At 36.8% G+C, this 20,021-nt stretch overlaps 1 protein-coding gene across 1 annotated transcript in view; it reads right to left on the minus strand.

Annotated features, from left to right (window-relative positions):
* SMYD3 (SET and MYND domain containing 3) overlaps positions 1 to 20,021 on the minus strand; it is a 382,091-nt gene that overhangs the window by 63,938 nt on the left and 298,132 nt on the right. The window contains exons 6-8 of the mRNA XM_041477050.1: positions 13,646 to 13,713; positions 11,119 to 11,221; positions 4,408 to 4,518 (exon numbers count right to left, since the gene is read on the minus strand). Of these exons, the coding sequence (XP_041332984.1) occupies positions 4,408 to 4,518; positions 11,119 to 11,221; positions 13,646 to 13,713 (282 nt within the window). The remainder of the gene's footprint in view (positions 1 to 4,407; positions 4,519 to 11,118; positions 11,222 to 13,645; positions 13,714 to 20,021) is intronic.

Consider the following 20,021-nt stretch of genomic DNA (forward strand, 5'->3'; position numbering starts at 1 on the left):
AATGATTCAGAGTCAAGTCCATTGCTTTTGACTTTGTAATAAATTAAAGCTTTCCAAAAACCAAGCTAGACTACAATATTATGTCCTGGCTCCAAAAGAGAAACCCGACTCATAACAAAACCATCCTATAAGCACAAATGTCCCTGAAATCCTTGGCTGAAGATGTACCACATGAACAATTCTCTGGCTCACGACTGTGGAAAAAATTGCTCTTCATTTAAAATGTTTGTCATCAATGTAAACCCATCCTTAATTATAATTAATGGAAGGGGCTTTTATGTGCTGGAATAGTAATATGTTGTCAAGAGTTCAGCTTGGCACACATTCCTGAATTACAGTGGAGATTGATCTTAAAATGGAGCAAAGAATAATGTGTCAAAGATACAATGAACTGAAGACAACACAGTAGCTATAACTTAAAGTATTGACAGACAGGAAGTATTCTATGAGTGACTTTTAGGAAGACATGGTTTGTTCACCTCTTTTAGTTCCTGATTTGTTTTTCCTAACTTTGGACAAAAGTCTTCTTTAGATTTGTAGTTAGTGCCATTTAATTTCTCAGGAACTGAACCACCAAAACGTTCACCTCAATCTTATCTTAACCAGCTTACAGTGATGTATTTGTACTTGCCAGGCTGCTTGACCAGCTGCTAAAAGACACTGGCCAGCATTATAGTACATCCTTAGAATAAAAATGCAGCTCACATTGAGGCTCAGACAAAAAAATTATTTAAGATCCCCAGCTCAGCTATTGCCACTGTTTGCTTCTATGTTTTCTCATCCTTGATAGCATCCATCCATGCACCTAGATTATTCTGTGGCTGCACTCACAGCTGGAAAGGAAGATAAAGAACTACTACAGTACAGCAAAGATTCACTTTGAAGTCCTTTCACCAGCAGTGACCAGTGAGGAACATTTCCTCTCATTTTGCATGCAGTGCCATTGTGACTGCTCAGCCATGGAGCCCTTCCCTTGGTCTGGTGAGTGCCAGTGTGTATCAGCCGATGCTAAACTTCAGTACCTTTGGCTTCAGCAAGGGTCCCTGTGGTTGGGCTGCAGACCCTTTCACGATATTGAAAATGTAGCCTTTGCCCTATTAGAGTCTCAGGTGCTGACAATTGTGCAAGGGAACTGTGTACATCTAGGCAGCGTTGTAACTGCACTCTGGTTATCCATGTCAGCTAGCACAGAAACGTAATCATGTCAGTCTTGATTTTGTGTTTATATATATTTCATGGAGCAGCATAATTTATCTCACCAAACTTTATCTGTCTAAAGAGTGGGCAATTTACTTCAAGGCAATCCTTTAACCTCTTTAATCCATTCCAATTTTCATGGATTTCTACTGAAGACAGTATGAATGAGCTGCTTGTCATTGCTCTCGGTATGAGGGAGGCACAAAGCACACAAATAAACCCCAAACCATTCTGCTTCAAGAAATTATTCTCATTTAAACAAATCCATCACACAAAGCTAAAATACCTTAGAAAATACAGCACCTTTCTTTACTACTTTTGGGCACCAGAATACTCAGCAGAAGCATAAATTACCTATAAATTATTTTTTCACTATATTTGTAGAGACTGAACAAACCAGACCTTCACAGAACATTCACAAAAATGATCCCCAATACAGACAGTCTGATCTGTTTTCTAGTCAACAACCTGTTGAGTTCCAATTGAAATGATAGCTTCCTACCAATTATGAAAAATATGGGTTGGATCTTAGAAAACACAGAAGTTGCTCTTGAATAAAACAAATTTCCCAAGGTCACTTGCAGTCAGTAGCTGACTTGAGAACAGAAACTTGATACCATCTTCCTTTTTCACTCAGGCATTTAACACTAAATGAACAAGCCTTTAAAAATACAGCAGGAAACATAAATTTCATTGATAATTATCTTGCCAAATGTTTTTATAAATATGAATAAATAAGGATGCATATAACTAAGTACAAATAAACATAAGGTTTATGGGCTCTTCATATAAACTTGTAACATATATTTCCCAGGGGATTTGCAGGATCCCCTTTTAGAACATTACAAAAGATGTAGAATAAAAGCTACAGTGCAAACCACTTGACTTAAAACTTTACTATAAATTGATGTGTGCATCTTGAGAGCTTTCACTAGTCCCTAGCGTGTGTTCAGCAGCTCACAAGCACACTCAGCAAGACTGGAGTAACACAAGCTCTGGAAGTGTTTGTGTAAATGTCTATAAATATGATTTCAAAAAGGGTTCTATCTTTTTGGATGAGATGACTGCAACTGAAAAAAATCCCCAACACACAAGAACTTACTTGAATGGATAAAGCATTTCTGGAATTTGCATTTTTACCTATAAGAAAGATACATGTGACAAATTGCTGTTGACTAAACTATCTTTTTTTTCTGCAAAACAGTGTTGTAATATGGGAATTTACTTTTAGCTGACTATATTGATTCACAATATTGACTCTGCCACTCTTGATGACCCAAAGTTACAGCTGTTGCCTATTCTATTGACAAAGATTTTGCTTTTTAAAAATTTTCTAAGATGACTTGGAAATTTGTCTCAGTATTAGAGATTTTTCAGCAGGGATGTTTTGAATAATTTTATCAACTTTAAGCATCTAAATCGAGACATTTTGTAGTTTAAAACCCCAGGACTTGCAAAAATACTATCTCCTGCTGTACCTGCACTACATCACTCTCAGCTTACTAGCAGTGACTGAGATAAAGGAAAAAAATAAAAAGCTAGTCATGTAGAGATTGTACAAATTCGGTTGTCACAGGGAAATTAAGCACAATACTATGAGGACTGCTGCAGATAACATTTGATCACCCTAAACTGAAGCTGAGGATAAAGATGTCTTCTTCATAGACATTAACAGACCAAGCTGCCATGAGGCTTCTAGACCTTCACAGACCTCTTAACATGGTAACAACCAGGCAACCACAGAATTTCAGAATGCAGTCACCAAGAGCTTTCCAAACATTTCATAGTATCATTCCCAGGGAAATTTTGTGAAAGGGCAAAATAAATATCTATAGACTATGAACACAAATGAAAATAATATTTTCAAAAAGAATCATTAATTAATTTTAACCTGTGCATGCGAGTATCACTTTCATTAACATATGCACATATAATTTCACTCCAGTAGTTTTTGATATTATGTGTTCATTCTTTCAATGACATACATACTAGCCTGGGGATATTATTTCCTAAAACATTCCACATGCTGAATGGTCTCTACACCACTTGCTTACTCTTTCACAAACTTTAAAGTGATCGTTGAAGACTCTTTAGCCTGCTTATTTTTCTTAATCACTATTACATCTGTGAGGATGCAATTTACCTAAAACTAATCCAAGATTTCATGGCACTTGAGTGACCATCTTTAAAAGAAAGATAAAAAGAGGTCTTCACAGCCTCTGAGTAGAATTGCAGCAGCTTTTATCAGGCACAGAATGCCAACATGGACAGGAAGTAATTTAGCATTATGTCATAAGCCTGAAATTTTCTGTGTTCTCTTTTTTGAACTGCCTACTGATGAATCAAAACATATGTTACAGTTTAAACTTTGGGGGTTTCTTTTTATTTTTCTGGTTTTTTTTTTTTTTTTTTTTTTTTTTTCTGTGCAGCTATTATTTCATTAATCATATTATGTTCCTTGGAATTACATTTTCACCAATACCTTTCTTACCATTTCTAATCTTACAGGAACACATTTAGCTATGGCAGGTGACTTACTCCAAACAAGCATTTGTGAAAATAAGAACAACTGTACATATAACAAAAGAGACTAAGTGCATAAAAACTGCTATAAAGCCAGCCTCATTTTGCCTATTCAATTTAATCTCTCATCAGCCTCTGAGACAAATTTAGTATTCCAAAGTTGTATAAATATGAAGCAAACCAGAATATAATCAAATCAATCTAGGTTGAACCCTAGTAAGAGATCACACTCAACAGAAGTTTATCTACTACAACCACTGACCTGCTACTCCTGATGTAAGTGGGCATAAAAGCTACAAAGTCACCCAAGGATGTTCACCATTCTCTCTATCAGCTGCTGAACAAGCTTGGTAGTTCTTGAAAACTACTGATGCAGGTGTTTGGCAAAATTAATTCAACATTATTTTGAGGATAAGCACAACCTTCCTGTAGTATAAGATCAGGGGCTTCAGTTGAAGTACCAAGATTACTCTTTAGAATAGAAAATGCCAACACTTTCTGCTTTTCTTTCATTCAGAGTTGTCTTTCACAGCAACAAAAACCACAATGAGGGCAGAGGCAATTTTCTCCCCTTTTCTGGCCATTCAATTAGTAGCAAAAGATAAGCATTACAATAAGGAAGGAAAGCTGCTGACAGGCCTTAGAAAATTCTGTTTCACTGGCAAGGAATTTCTTCTCTCAACCTACCTTCTCTTGATTCTGGCAGAGTGGACAATCACATTCAAAGCAATACTGGCGCAGCAGCTGCTTCTGGCGTTCCCTGGTAGGCATCAGAGATTCAACGTAGCTGATGGTGAGCTGTGTGCAGTACATTAAAAAAAAAAAAGAGCTGGTACATTTTACAAAAAAATCCATATTCTGGGCATGTTTTGGCAGAGGCAAAATTTTTTGCATACAACATTTTTCCCAGCATACAATAAAATGCTAACAGATTAATTTCTAGAAGAAATTAACTACTTTTACATAAAGTGAGAAACAGAGAAAAATAGTTTCCATTATTTTTGTGAAAGTGAAGAACACTTTTTCATGTTTCAAGATCAATATTGTTTGTAATTATTAATTCTGCCCAAAATTATCACTATTTCAACTTTTAATCCTAATTTGGAAGAAAAATAAAAGAAAGGAGAGTAAGAAAAGATAGCAAAGAAACTATGCATAAAGTATCTGAATTCCTTGTGCATGAAATCTCATTTTCTGTCTACCTCCAGAGCTTAAGAGTGTATTTACCACTACTGTTATACAATATGCAGCTATCTCCAAAATTTTTTTTTCTCAGGGAAGCCCCTACTTTCTTGCAAATATAAGTTTGAGCCTGAGGAGAATTCCTCTTATGCCATATCCATTTTCAGTATGTCTGTGATGTTTCCCTTGTGACCAAGGAAGCACAAAAGCATTGCAGTCTGAGTTGTTGAGACTATTGACAAGAAGATTTATTAAAATGATAAAAGAAAATTTGTGCCTAAATTTGTGCCATTTTGAACTTCTTACACTGTACACTGTGAATTCCAATGAGCTACAGAGAAGTCTGTACTTTGTTCACTTTGATGCCTGCCAGAAAGAATTTTACAGGACTAACCATTTGTAGGGTTCTTGAAATGTTTAAAGTGCTTCACAGGCACAAACTGATGATAAGGAAAAGAATATAGCAAAAAAACTAGCTCAGTTCAGACCACCATACAGTCACATGTTATTTAGTGATTATACTATACACCCAACACACTTTGAAACACTCCAGAGGGGTCAGAGCTGAAAAAAATCAGGTCACATTATTTCATGCTGAGCCTAGACACTTCAACTAATTGGGAGAATTTTCACATGGTTTTCAGTTAAATCATGAGTCCATTCAAAGAAATTACAGGAAAACCTGACGAATTTTAGTAATGACCATGAAATCCATTGTCAGAACCTGCATTTCTGCAAATTAGTGGGCATTCTAATTGAATGAGCAATTAACAAGCAACTAAAACAATGACTGTATTTTTTTTTCATTTATTATTACAGTGTAATTTGATTACATACTGAGGGAGAACTGTGTTAAAAGAAATCTACTGAGATGGCAAAGTCAAGCATTTAAAATAAATATGGCCTCATAATTGAAGATTAATAGTACAATCAATGAAAGTGACAAATTAAAATTCCACAATTCATCAAAAGTTAGAAAGTGTGAGAACTTTGTTAGGTTTAGAATTCTATATAGTGTTGTTCTGTCCCAGCTTATGCATGTCTGAACCAAGAGAGTATTAGTTTCACCAGTACTGGCTTACAGCAGAGCAGTCTGTACTAATATTTTACATGGGAGCCTTAGGCTTCCCTCTGATCTTCCTGCAGTGAATGGATGGAAATTGTGCTGCTTAATTATTTTCCATTCTTTTCTTCCAAGCTTTTCTCTTCTGCCTCATTATCTCCAATATCCCTCTTATTCTTTCTCTTTTCTTCTCTACCCCTCAACATGAGTATCATTTTCCTGTCTTGTTCTCAACACCTGATTATCTAAACCTGTCTTCTAGCCCTAAATTCTAGGTCCTTGCATAGCCACTTTTGGTACAAAGGCATGATTTCATCCTTGTGTCAGTCTCAGATCTGTCCTTTAGCCTTATCCTTCACCTTTCTCCACTGTGTTCACTTTTTGTCCCAAGCTAACAGTCCTTGTTACCCTACTCTGATTTCTCAAACATCTTCAGTGACCCCAACAACTTTGTCCTCACTTCTTTCCACAGCTGGTCCTAATCTGCATCCCCCTTGGTGTGGTGAGAAAGATCTGTCTCCCTTCCTTCCCACAAAGCATTTTCCATCCAAGCTGCAGTCCTAACCTCATCCTTCAGACATTCAAACCCCAATTTCCCTCTCCCATCAAAAGCCTCCCAATCTTCATGTCTCCTTGCAACTCAGAAGTGTTTTCTGTCAAAATCATTTCACACACTGGCTGTTCCCTGTCTCTTGTCCTCTGCATAAACCTCTCTGGTTTTGACTCATGTCCTGCTGGGCTCTAGGTTCAGGTGGCATCCAACAGTAAAATGGATTTAACCAAGTTCAGACACTGTGCAAGACAGTAGGAATCTTCTGGGAAAAAATCCTATGAGATTAGTCTATTCTTTGCCAAAATATTTAAGACAATGATTTAAACCCTGTCATTACTATTGAAACTATCATTAGGCAGGGTTTAGTTATAATTCTGCAAAATAAACACAGAGCAAACACCAAATATTCCTTACCCATCCAGCCTACAGGCTTTATCCCTTTCTCTCTTTATATTTTTGGTTTCCACCCCGCCACCCAAACCCACTCCTCCCCCCACACCCCTGTTTTTTCATTTATGTTGCAGAAACCTTGGGGGTAGGAAGAAGTTTCAAAAAAGACATTTCTCGTTCAGAGGTTGCCAAACACTTGTGGATATGAACAGTCACGTACCAACATGCTCTGGATTAAAACATACGACCGGACAGAAAGAGGAGAAGAGGCTTCATGACATTTATCTCTCCTTTTAGTGTTTTAACAACTTAAGGTCTCTCTTGCCCAAGCTCAAATTCCCAGCCCTGCCAGCAGAAATCCATAAGGGAAAAAATGTTTGTAGCTGGCAGACTGAGTGGTAAAATACAACTAGAATGTTTAGAAACATGATCAACCTAACAGTGACTGAGCCCATACTAATAATTTAATAGTTTAAAAACAAAATTTCTGTACTCAAGTCTCTCTTCTGTCCTTGCTTTAATTTTGGATCACTTCATTAGATGCAAGGCTCATTTAACTTGTACATATTTAGGAAATATGCCCATTTATCAAAGGTTGTCTTAATGGTGTTTGCATGTGGGATGTATGCTACTAATTAAAACATTACTTCAAGTGACCAAAGCTTGCCTCTTTATTGCATCGTTTATAAAGAATGCAGTAAATCTTTTCCCCCAAACTGGAGAATATATATTAAAAACATGTATGAAGGCAAGGAATTATTTAACAGCCATGAGACTTATTGACTCTTAAGACTCTCTCCTTAGAAATACAGCACTGTCTGAGCCCTGCTTCTTGCTCTGACATGGAAATTCTTTAATCATGGATATGGTGGTCAGTTTCTCATGTTCCTCATCTGCCAACTGAGGCAGACAATTTTCCAGTACTGCCACAATGCAGTGGCCTTAATGTATGTGGGGTTTTGTTGGTGGTGGTGGTTTTTTGGTTTGGTTTTTGGTAATAGAATATAAGCCACAAAATTTCTAGACAGAAAATTCTGTGAAAATTTAATATCAAGTATTTCAATGCTAGTGGCAGGGGGAAAAAAAGGGATTAGTTTCACCTTCTTGGTTTTGCTATCATGGGTCTCAGAATCTTAGGGAGGGTTGTGTACAGAAATCTGTTCTTAGACAGAGTTATAGAAGTGCTTAGCAGTCTGCATTCTTTCTGTTTTGGCATATAAGATCAAAATGCCTTCTGCAGTGGTACAAAGCCAGTACAACTTCTAATTCAAGGAAAAAATTGTTTTTAAAAATTTGAATGGGACAAAATGCAATGTGTCAAGCATACACAGATACAAAATTTCTCACAGAATTACAGTAACAAAAACACTATATAACTTGGTTGAAATCTATCATGAAAATAGATTTATTTGCTCATCATCTGAAATCATTATTTGTTTTTAGTATTTAAAAAAGTGTTGCTATGTAAGGTTCAGTCAGTTATATGATAGTCTGAAGAAAGATACAAATTTGCTCTAACTGAACTTTGAAGCTGGTGAGAAGCAAAGCACCCATTTTGGAGCAGAATTGGACCTCAGCTAATCCATTTTGCCTCCCAAAAAGAGTAATTGATTTGAAGCCATACAACTGATTGGAGAGGAGGCAAAATCATCTCATGTCTGCCTGCAAAACACTAGGTAGACTCAGCAACTAACAAAAAGTCAATAGAAATTACAGCACACATCTTGATGCTGTTTGAAGTGGTTACCCAAGGGTAGGGAAATGTTGAAGACTTCTGAAGAGTAGGCTGCTTGTCTTCTTGACAAAACTAGCTGATAGGCTACTTTACCAGTAAAGGAGCCCTCATGATCTCTAGACAAATAATTTTTGCTTTTCTATAATCCTTCCCCATATCTCACCTTTCTTTGCAGCATATAAATTTCACTTCTGCGAAGAGCTGCAAGTAAAGGAAATCTTTGTATGCTGTCAAATTAACATCATCTAAAGTTACAAAAACTGTAATAGTCAACATTACAGAGAAGTTGTGGAGGCTCTATCCCCGGTAGAGTTTGAGGCTGGGTAGGAGGGAGCTCTGAGTAATCTGGTCTAGTGAAAGGTGTCTCTGCCCACAGCAAGGGACCAGATGACCTCTGAGGTCCCTTCCAACTCTAAACATTCTGTAATTCTGTAATTCTCTTGAAGAGCAAAAAGGTGTTATAAGTAGTTCTGAGATCCTGGAAGCAAAGTTCAGAATGCTGAGATGACCACAATGGCCAGTCATCTCAGCTCCCCATGGCTCTGTTTTCCCTGCAATTATAGGTGGTCAACAACTCCTTAGCGTGAGTAAACTGCTGTAGTGTGCTCTGACAGAACGCACTACAAATATGCAAAAAGATATTCCTGTATGGATGGAATAGTCCTCTTCTACTAATCTGAGCTTGACTTGCTACTTAGCTTCTTATTTCTGATAAATCTTAGTGCTTAATTTCTATTAATTTAGATCTTAGTGTTAATTTCTATTATTTTATAGAGGATCTCATTTTGTCTGCATCTAGTATAAGTTTGAACAGGATAAGAGAAAATTTCCAATTATTATAATTTTCTTGTTGCCTCATGACTTGAAATAATGTTCATCTTAGCATCTTAGAGCACCCAATTTATTCAGAAAACCCAATCAGCTTCCTCCCTAACATGTATCTTCTCTCCCATTAGCTCAGATCATGACGTCAGTAATATCATCAGCTCACAACAGATGATACAGTTTCACATACATATGTTTGTAAATCCAATACCTGGCTGTTACCTAAACTGAGCTCACCCTGCTGCAGGCAAGCAGAAAGGCAGTGTGGAAAGTTGCATCAAAGTCATCATGCAGAACACAAAATGAAAAGAGGTAGAAGCTGTGTATAAGGAAAAGTAAATAGGTACTGACAATAATATTGTACTGCTGACTTGTACACACCCTCACAAAAATCTTATTTCCCTTCTTCTTCTCATAACAGATCTAACCTAATACTGACTTTGTAGCTTTACTTTGTCTCTTAAGCCTTAAGCTCATTTTCTTCCTGGTAAGACATTAAGATCTACTGTGTTTTTAAATAAGCAACCCATCTTAGTGAACTGGGAAGCCAAGAGGAAAGTTATGGTTTATGGATAAAATAGAAGGAAGGTGTTTATAATAACACTTAAACAAGAACGCTGAACTGAAAAATGTCTATAATTAATAGCTCCACAAACATATATTGCATCCTGAAAGAGTTCTCTTGGCAAAAACATTTCTGTTGGTTATGCAAAAACATTTCTCTTGGTTCTTAACAATGTTTCACTGAAAAAATACTCTACCACTTATTTTGATGGCCTAAAAAAATTTTCTACAATTTACCTACTTTGATGCTCTACTATCTTTGAGAAAGAATACATTAAAAAAGAAGAAACTTCATAGGGAGGTAAATAAAGACTGTGTCTAAATCAAAATAAGTATGGCCTTCATATCCACAGAGTTTTAAGAACAGGTGTGAATCACATTTACATTAGGTTATGATTTTGAAATGACCAACAGTAGGACTGTGTAGGTCATTGATGCATATGAAATTACATATATACACACATCTCTTTGCAGGTCTTATTAAGCAAATTCAATGCTACATTGCTGCAAAACACTTTTTTTTTTTTTTATTTCCAGCAACAAATGCTTATTTTCAAATTAATACAAGTTCTGTTGTAAAAATAAAGTAGAGAATATCTTAGATAAAAGCAGAAATCTCTTGAAAAGGATATTTTGAAGTCTTTCCTAGTGAAACAGACAAGAAAACAAACCTTGTTTAGCTGCTTTCACTGTCAATGAAAGGTTTACTACAACGGCATGGTTGCCGCCTGACAAATGTTATTGTTGCAATGACTTAGGGAACGCTGCATTCCACTCAGAAATACTCTAAGTGTTCCCGTCAGGGTAAAGACACTCAAATACAAACAAAATGAAGTGCCTAGAGGAGGAAAGGAGGAACAGGAATTTATCAAGACTGCTAGTGATTTATGAGAAGTAATGATTACGGGGCCCAGGCAGTGTGAAGAGATGATTCTATTTATCATTTTCCCCCTGATAGCTATGTGCTAGAAAGTGGCATCAATATATCATCAAAATATTAAGCTGGTGGCCCAGCAGTCTGGAATTTATTTAGGGAGATGTCATTGTTGCAGGTGTCTGTGATGGAAGGGAGGACAAGTTAATTACCTCTTCACCAATCTGGATCTCTCGGACAGAGTGAAGTAAAAGCTGGTATCCTTCAAAAACGATCACGCAGTTTGGGTCACAGCTGTGGTTCAGTAAAGACATGCTGTGAGGGGTGAAAGAAAGAACAAAAAAACTTAGAGGAGTCCCCACTGCCATTTCCCTCTAATCATTTGAAAGTAGCTAACATGATTACATCTGAAGTATCAAGCAATTAAGTCACGAAACAAATAAATTCCCTGTTAAATCAGCTGCTCTTGGTTAGGGGAGGAAAACGAATGCTTAGAAGATTTATTTTCACTGGTAAGAGGGGCCATGCCGGGGTCTCTTCAAATGTTTCTGCCTTTTTTGTACTCAGGGCAGGAGGAAGGCAATGGTCTCCTCCAGGAGCCCTGATTCAGGGGACAGGGCAGTGGGGAACAAGGTAACCTTGTTACCTTGACAGTACCTCTCTCGGCAAGAGGGACCGAGTTCTACTTCTGCTGCTTCTGCTCAGTTTCAGGGCACTAACCTTATTGATTACCTGCCTGTCATTGCAAGCACAGCTCAAAGGGGCCAACAATCAACATGTATTTCCTATCAGAAGAAAATGGAGTATATTATGTCCTATAGCCAAAGAAGTTGGTATATAGAGTTGAAAGAAGAAACATGGCCATTGTCTCTGTTTTCATGCATATTTTGGCCCAGCCTCTGTTCTTGTGGTATGTGACAGCTGGGGCAGCACAACTCATTAGGGAGCTGCTGGCACCCTCAAGAGACACAAACATTGCACAAGCACACCCTTCCCTCTCTCTGAAGGAGGCTGCTAACAACATCTGCCACATACTTCTGAATCACGGGTTTCCTTAGCAGAGAAACAACTGACTTTGCCAGGCAAACATTTCTGCCGTAGCAGAAATGGCGTTGATGGTTTTTTCCCTATGGGAATGACCCATTGAAAGAATAATTCTGGCATCATCAGGCTGGAATAAGAATTTTTGGCTTATCCAGCTCCTAGCTGCATTTATATTCTGTCCTTGTCTGATTCAGCTACTCAAAATCCCAACTGATGGTGGTAAAATAGAAGATGTTGCCAAGGGTCAGAGCCCTGCACCAAACCATGTTTATTTAGTTTGTTGACTCTTACAGGAGGTATCAACAGGGGTCTGACTCTTTTGGTATCCCTTCTGGCCTAATAAAGTATCAGTGGTTAATCTCAAGAACTCACTGGAGAGTATCCATTACACTTACTGTGAGATCACTGGGCACACTCTCAAAGCTGTTCACAATGTGATGCACAGCAGGACCATAGGATTTTACCTATTTCAAAATGTATTGTGATGCTGAAGCTATCAAGCCATACTACAATATAGAACCTCTTAATAAGGCTTAAAAAACATTTAATTAAATCTCATCTCATGGAGACACTAGTAGGTTTGATGACAGTTTCCTCTGGAAACATGAATTCATCTGGAAGGACATTTGGCCAGGACTTGTAAACCACAGATTTAAAGTTCTCAATTTTCCCAGCTGTTTTGCTATAACAAAACTCAATCTGCTCTGAAGAGACCTGGGAAAGGGTCTCTGGCATCCCTTGGCAGTGCATCATCATTGAACATAAACAGATACTTCCTTCACAGATAAGGGCTTTTTTCAACAAAAAGCAAGCATTTCCCTAATAATAATGCTAAAAATTATATTTCATTTTTCTCAATTACTGTTTTCATTCCATTATGAAATCAAATGACTGTTTTGCACTCTTCATGACACTATTTCCCATGTCCTCCTAACTACCTTTTCCTCATCTTTACTAGAAGGCAGACCTCAAGATATTAAGTGTCCTTAGTTAAATCTTACATATGACATTAGAAGGAAAAGAAACAGATGTGACAGGCCCACTGAGGTACTGACAAACATAATTCAACCATGCATTAACAAAAAAATTAGACTGTAAAACATACTTTTAAACTACATACTTATTTTCCATATTTATGATTACAGGTTACTAATTCTATGAAGATAAAACCTTCATTGGTACATGCTTCTTTCCTAATACAAATAAGAAACAATAATAAGAAATTCTAATATTAACATCTATTTCCTAAGGGACCTACCTTTTCACCTTACTGGTTTCTTTGTTATGGTAATTTACTTATAAATAGATCAATCTTTTTCTTTTAATTACTAATTCTGAAGGCTCTTAGCTGCAAAATATCTGCACTCTAAAGCATTGTTGAACAGGTTTCCCTTACTAGTCCCAGTTGCACATTGTTGATGTCAGCATTTATTCTTGCTTAGAAAAGACTAACACCTCCATAAAAATAAAATATAAAGATGGATACTATTTAAACTGCTTTAGCACTGTAATCGGGACATTAAGAATGTTTTCAACTAGATTGTATTTTTTTACTCTCCTTTAATTTATTTCCATTTCCTAGTTTCTCATTCAGACATGTTACCTGCTGCTTTGATGGTCCTTACAGCTACCTTGGAAAAAAGGAGAAAAAACTGACATAGATTTTGCCTGTGAATGAAACAGTGTCCACAGTACCTGGGATACAGGCCAACACCAACATCCTGCATCTCTCCATTACTGATGGTGAAACAGTTACAGGTCACCTGTAAAAACAAGGGAAATAAATCCAGGATTACCAGAATCATTTGGAAACCCCATACTCAAGTGAAAAAAAAACCTTCCAAAATAAAATGAAGGGGCAAATGGTAATTAGATGGGAAACATTCAAGCCCAACACTAGTGCTCTTTCATTTTAGAGCAATCACATCTGGGACACACTCTCCTGTAAAACTGCTGTCAATTAAAAGCAGAAATATTAGTATCCTGAAAAAAATGTGGGGTTAAACACATGCAGGGGCCCTACTTTCCTGAAGTAGAAGGAAAAGAAGAAGAAAAAAGCCACCCAACACAGAGCCTGAGAATCTCAGCCCAGGAACAACCTAGCAGATGATAGTGACTACTGATGAAAAGAGCGGCTGTTTTCCATGCGGGCACTCTGCTGATACCAGGCTCCCACAGCACCTTTTAATGAGTAGCAGTGGAACCCAAAGAATATATATATCTGGGACTGTTTTGAAGTAAATAGCAGCTCAGTTGTGGACCTTGATATGGGCAGAAATAAATGCAAAGACTATGCATTAATGTATCTTTCAGATTATGGGTATTTTGGTTTCCACGTAGAAGATCTGACAACAAAGTATGTTCAATTGCCATCCAAGAGAAATACAACCTTTTCTTTAATTTCAAATATTTGGATTGTAAATGCATTCTTCGTTCATATAATCATACAAAATTAAAGTGGTTTTAGAAAGGAATGGGAAAAAATAGAAGATTCCTGTAAGCAGATTTAGTCCTACCCCAAACTATCAGACTGAGCCTTTTTGGTGTTCAAGAGATATCAACACAGTAAATGATTAACAAGTACAACTTTCATGTGCTTAAATGAAAAAACAGAATTTGATTGTGAATGTATTTTTAAGTATTTGATTTTTGGGGAAGAGCTGGTTTTGCTGGTTTTTTACATTCTTTTTTTAGATATGATGTATTAACAATTTTTTAGATAATTGATGTATTAACATCTTCTTTATGTATTTGATTTTTGGGGAAGAGCTGGTTTTGCTGGTTTTTTACATTCTTTTTTTAGATATGTTGATCAGTTATCATTGATGTATTAACATCTTCTTTAGAAAAATACTGCACGATACTGCATATACAAGAAAAGTCCCAGGTCTCTTCTGCACGGCATTGGATTATTAATATCATTAATTCTCATTTAGAACAGAAAATGGCACAAGAGTAGGGTTTGGCAGACATGGAAATGAGATTTGAAAGTTGCAGTTTTATTCAGAGTAATTGTCCAGAACAGAAAATGCACACCTATGTTTTAAAGAGGTATGCTGAACAATTTAATAGTATAACTTATCCTATAAATTGACAAATTATTATTTATGAGACCATTAACCATAAGGTGAAAATGAAATCCTCCTTCAAAATTTCTCATGAATTACGACAGCAACATTAATTTAAATAAATGTGCACGCAGTAGGGCATGTGTTTTTGTAAGCCGTTAAACAATACTTTGATTAGTCTATTATTTATGTAACCTATTCTTACGTTCCCTATCAATTACCAAAATCATACATCTTAGTTATTTCTTTCCTGTTGACATTGGGTATAAAGTGTCAGACAACTTCTGAGCAAAGATTAGTCCATTTCAGGTGGCAATTATCCTGGTTCTAAAAATATTGACTCGATTTTGGTATTTATTGAAAAAATAATGCCTTCCAGGTAAAATAGAAAGAAAGCCAGCTTTTGTGAGCCTTAGCTCTCTCTAACAGATCATAAAGTAGCAGAGGTCAAGAATGTCCTAGAAACAAATGAACTCCTCTTTCTTGCAAATCCCTTATTATTACCATAACATATTTATATTAATGGTATCGAATTTTGATCACCATAGAGTTATAGAGACTTTTTAATCATTTTCTATTTAAGTTATGTATTGTATTATGTGAAAAGTTTTACACACAGAAGTCACAACAGTTTTACTTCTTCCTTTTTGAAACATGCATCAGTTTTTTATACCAGGATACCTTCAAAGAAAAATTTGAGATGAATGAATAGGCTGAGATTCAGACATGAAGAGCTAATTTTAATAGTAGTTCACTGTGAGGTACTTTTGTTAAAAAAAGATATTATCTTTTAGATAATATATAGATAAAAGGAAATATATCTTAGATATTTTCATAGTATACAGGTGCATCTCAATATCCAGTGAGGTAGAAAAATACCATCTAGTTTCTAATTATTTACAGTTTCAAATATAATACTAGGAATCCAAAGTATACAGGGCCAAATCTAAAAAGGTATTTAATATACAAACACAGGCAGAAGCCAAACTGGTCCCATGAGTTCTGGGCTGTACGATTCCGTGTACAATCCTGCCAGAGGCATAGGAACTGTCAGGTGCTCTGAGGTTTGTTTAACCTCCAAGAAGAAAATCTTTCCCCCTTTTAAGCTCAGGAATGGAAAAAACCAACAGTGATATAGAAATAAGGTGTACTGCAGATAGTAACCCTAGTCATGGCTGCTTTCTGTGCTCAGCAAGTGGAGAGAGAGGAACTGAGATTAGGGTGGAGAGAGGAAGAAGATCTCACCATTTACAGTGTGAGAAATTCTGATGTAATGACACTCCTCCACAGACAGCTAGCAGCCTACAATGATATGAAATATTCATAGTCTGTTACCATACGTTTGGTTATCTAGATTTGTTACAAAGTTTCTAGAAATCTACTGAATTACTTCTACATTTCTATTTACATAAACTTTTAGGATGTTTTAAGTTTGAATTAAAGATCTGTTCTATCAAGGGGAGTTATGAGATTTCAAAACAAGAATTGGTGTCGTACATAACAACTTCCAAGGAACAAAATGAAGATATGAAGATGGTATTTTTTTTTTTTTTTTTTTAGAGAGCACCCAAAGAAAAGTCAGTTTTTTTAGCTTCCCAAAATTCACAGATGTAGCTCAAATAACAGACAAATCTGGAGTATCCAACTTTTCTGCAGGAGAGCATGAGTAAGCTGCTTGTTCCTGAGGCAATTGTTTACAGATCAAAGCCTGCTGGGACTGGAAGTTAACTAACTCTGTTTCTAGGGGAAAAAACCCCCAAACACATAAAACCAAGGCAAAACAAACATTTTCTCATGCATCACAGCATTTTTTTCAAGTTTCATGGTTATCTTGCGCTATGTTTTTTCTGCTTTAACTGACCCACTTTAACTGATTCCTTATACTACAACCAGGTTCTGATTCTATGTAATCACAGATTTAAAAATAAGAAAAATAAACAAATCTCGGCAACTGATTGCTTCAATAAGAGCGTTCTTCCATACAATAGTATGCCCCTTGTTGTCTTAAATCCTGCAGTATTAATTATCTCAGTAATTTAATTTGTGCTTGTCCCTCTGAATCCTTTAAAAATTCCTCTCTATCCAGCTACAAAGCACTAAGACAGCATATCCACATCAGAAACAGAACCAAGTGCTCACAAAGTTTGTTATACCCACAAATAAAAAAATTTGCCATGTATTTCAGAACTTCAAAGTGCAAAGACAAATTCCTTGCTATTTCTAAAATTTCTAAAAAAACACATCTCCCAGCATGAGAACCAAGGGAAAATTCTCAGGGGGGAGTCACAAACTCTTCAAACCTCCAAAATGCAAAACTTTGAAATATTCTACAGCAGTCAAGGCTTATCACCATAGCCTATTTGGCCACAGAGCTCCAGTCTATAAGCTCAACAGTTTACAGAATCACTTCTGAGTGTTTGAGTCACCTCCATGGCAATAAATACCGCAAGTTTATTTAAAAGTAGCTGCTATTTGAAACAACCAACAATATTATATAAACTGACTGAATTAAATAAAAAGATTTGCTTTTTTGAGGCTGCGCATATTTTAGAGGAGTACCCTGCACCCAGAAAGGTAACACAAGTAGAAGTCATAATCTCTCCTAGACTGGTAAACACACAATGAGTAAACCAACTTTACTGACTGGCCAATACTCTCAGGCATACCTTATCACCAAACAAAAATTATTGCAATCTGTTACATTTGATTTCCTCTGTGAGTGACTAATGAAAACTCTTTAAATTTACCCTATAAAGAGGTCACTGTTCTCAAAATGTCTAAAGCTACTGTCTGAGAAATCTCTGTCAGTGCCAGACTCACAGACTAGTGGAAGTCATGATTTATTTCGGTGTTTGCATTTGACAGAGTACAGAGGCTTCAGTTTTGCAACATAACGAGTTGAATTTGCTCTCAGTTCAGTCCTCATTCCTGCAGCTTTATACTGAGGATTTGCCTTTGGGTTAAATAAAGCAGAGTTCGACTTGACGGCGGGACATTCCAGATTTGGAATTTCAGACACTCAGACAATGAAAGACACATCAATAAGGGGGTAAGGGAAAGAAAACAAATCATTATTGGCTAACACTTGCTGCACTGATCAAATTACAAACACCAGGGCTAATAATCAATCATTTTGTCTCCACGTGTTCCTGTTACTGCAACACAGTGAGGCAGCTCTTACAATACATGTAAGAAACCCTCCCAAGGACTTCCAAAGGGTATATTGCACTGATATGGTCAATACAATTTTCAGCTCTGATATACAATGACTCCAGCCATCTCTGTAAATGGTGTGTCACAGCTGGTGTATTCTAATCCACCACCAGGAAGAAAGCCATAACAAACCCTTTCCCCCTAATTTATTAACCCAATGTAATATAAATTGAAAATAGATATTAAAAAAAAAAGCCCTTTCATGGATTATTAAGTTTCTCATTCACACCAAAGCTTCTTGGGTATCACTGGTCATGGCCAACTATTTAACAAAAGATACTGCCATGAATTCTTATGTTAATAGACTTCTCAGGAGACTCAAACATTTTTTCAGGAGGAAGGGGTGAGCAGTAAATGCTATCTGAGGGGCACATTACCACGAATGACCAAGGCATACCCCAGAGACCTTCTAGAAGCACCACGTCCTACTACAGTTCTGCCCTGATAGCTCTTTCCCACTGGAAGATGAACAGATAACAGGCACAGATGGTTGATAGATCTCAAATCTGCTAATGACTTCATTTGGCACACAGAGTATTAGAGCAACAGTGCTAAACTGTAATGCACAGTATGCCACAGCAGTGACAGGCCTGTCAAGCCACTGTTTTGAGTGTACTTCACTCAAATGCTTGTGCCACAGTCCAGGACACCCAGGACAGACAGAGCTTCTCACTCTGTCCGTGGTGGGAAGGCATCTGCTACTTGAACACTGCACTGAAAGGAGCCTGCTAATGAGGCACATTTGAAAACTAGACCTTTGTGCCTTATATATACATGCTTACAGGTTTTTACTGTATCAGGGACTTAGAATCCAATTCTACATTGCATTCAACTCAGGAAACACTTAATGGCTTCCATGAGAGCCACAGAAACAAAATGAGATGAAAGAGATATCAGAAAGAAGAAAATATGTGAAGTGGAAAAAATAAGCTTCTTCAGTGTTTTGACAGAATCACAGAAGAAGCTGAGCTGGAAGTGACCCACAGGCATCATTGACTCCAACTCCTGGCCCTGCACAGGACGATTCCCAAGAATCACACCATGGGCCCAAGAGTATTGTCCAAATGCTTCCAGAAAAGAAAACATGTTAGGAGAACTTAGGGAACATTTTCTTATTTAGATTTTCAGACTAAGTAAAGGGCACATGTAGTTAATTGTTTATAATATTTGCTCAGAAGCCAAAATATGCTGCAAAACCATGAAATTTGAAAAATTTGTTTCACACCTTGACTGAATTCACAAGTGTTTAATTTTACTTCAAAGACTTTCTATTAATCTCTTGTGCCAAAGCATCAACATTTTGGCTGAATTAAAGACTACCATTACTTCAGAGCCATTTACAACAACGCTATGCATTTCCAATTGCCTTCTTAGTTCTTCACCTTAAGCCTTTGGACATTTTTCTTCACATCAACTAACAATATTTCAGGCCTTTTTTGCTATCCTAGCACATGAAGTTTTCTGATGAGTGTGCAGAACACAGGTATTCTTTGCAGATAGGCTGTCACCACCTACAAGACAGGAGACCAGAAATTTGCCCTGACATTAACAGATAATTTAGTGCAAGTGTGCTTCAGGCATCCCTTTATAGTACTCAGCTAAGGGGTGCAATTTTGATTGAAATGGAATGAAAATAGGTCATGGTAAATTACCTCCTCTCTCCTTAATCCCACACATACTTCTTCAATCTTTCAAATAAAAATATTTAGTTATGCAGCTAAATACATTTGATTACTAAGAATTTCAAAGCCATCATTACTAGGACAAATGTTATGTTTGCTATGAGCACC

Source organism: Pyrgilauda ruficollis, unplaced genomic scaffold (assembly GCF_017590135.1).
Source record: "Pyrgilauda ruficollis isolate IOZ18807 unplaced genomic scaffold, ASM1759013v1 scaffold4, whole genome shotgun sequence".
NCBI classification, from domain to species: domain Eukaryota; kingdom Metazoa; phylum Chordata; class Aves; order Passeriformes; family Passeridae; genus Pyrgilauda; species Pyrgilauda ruficollis.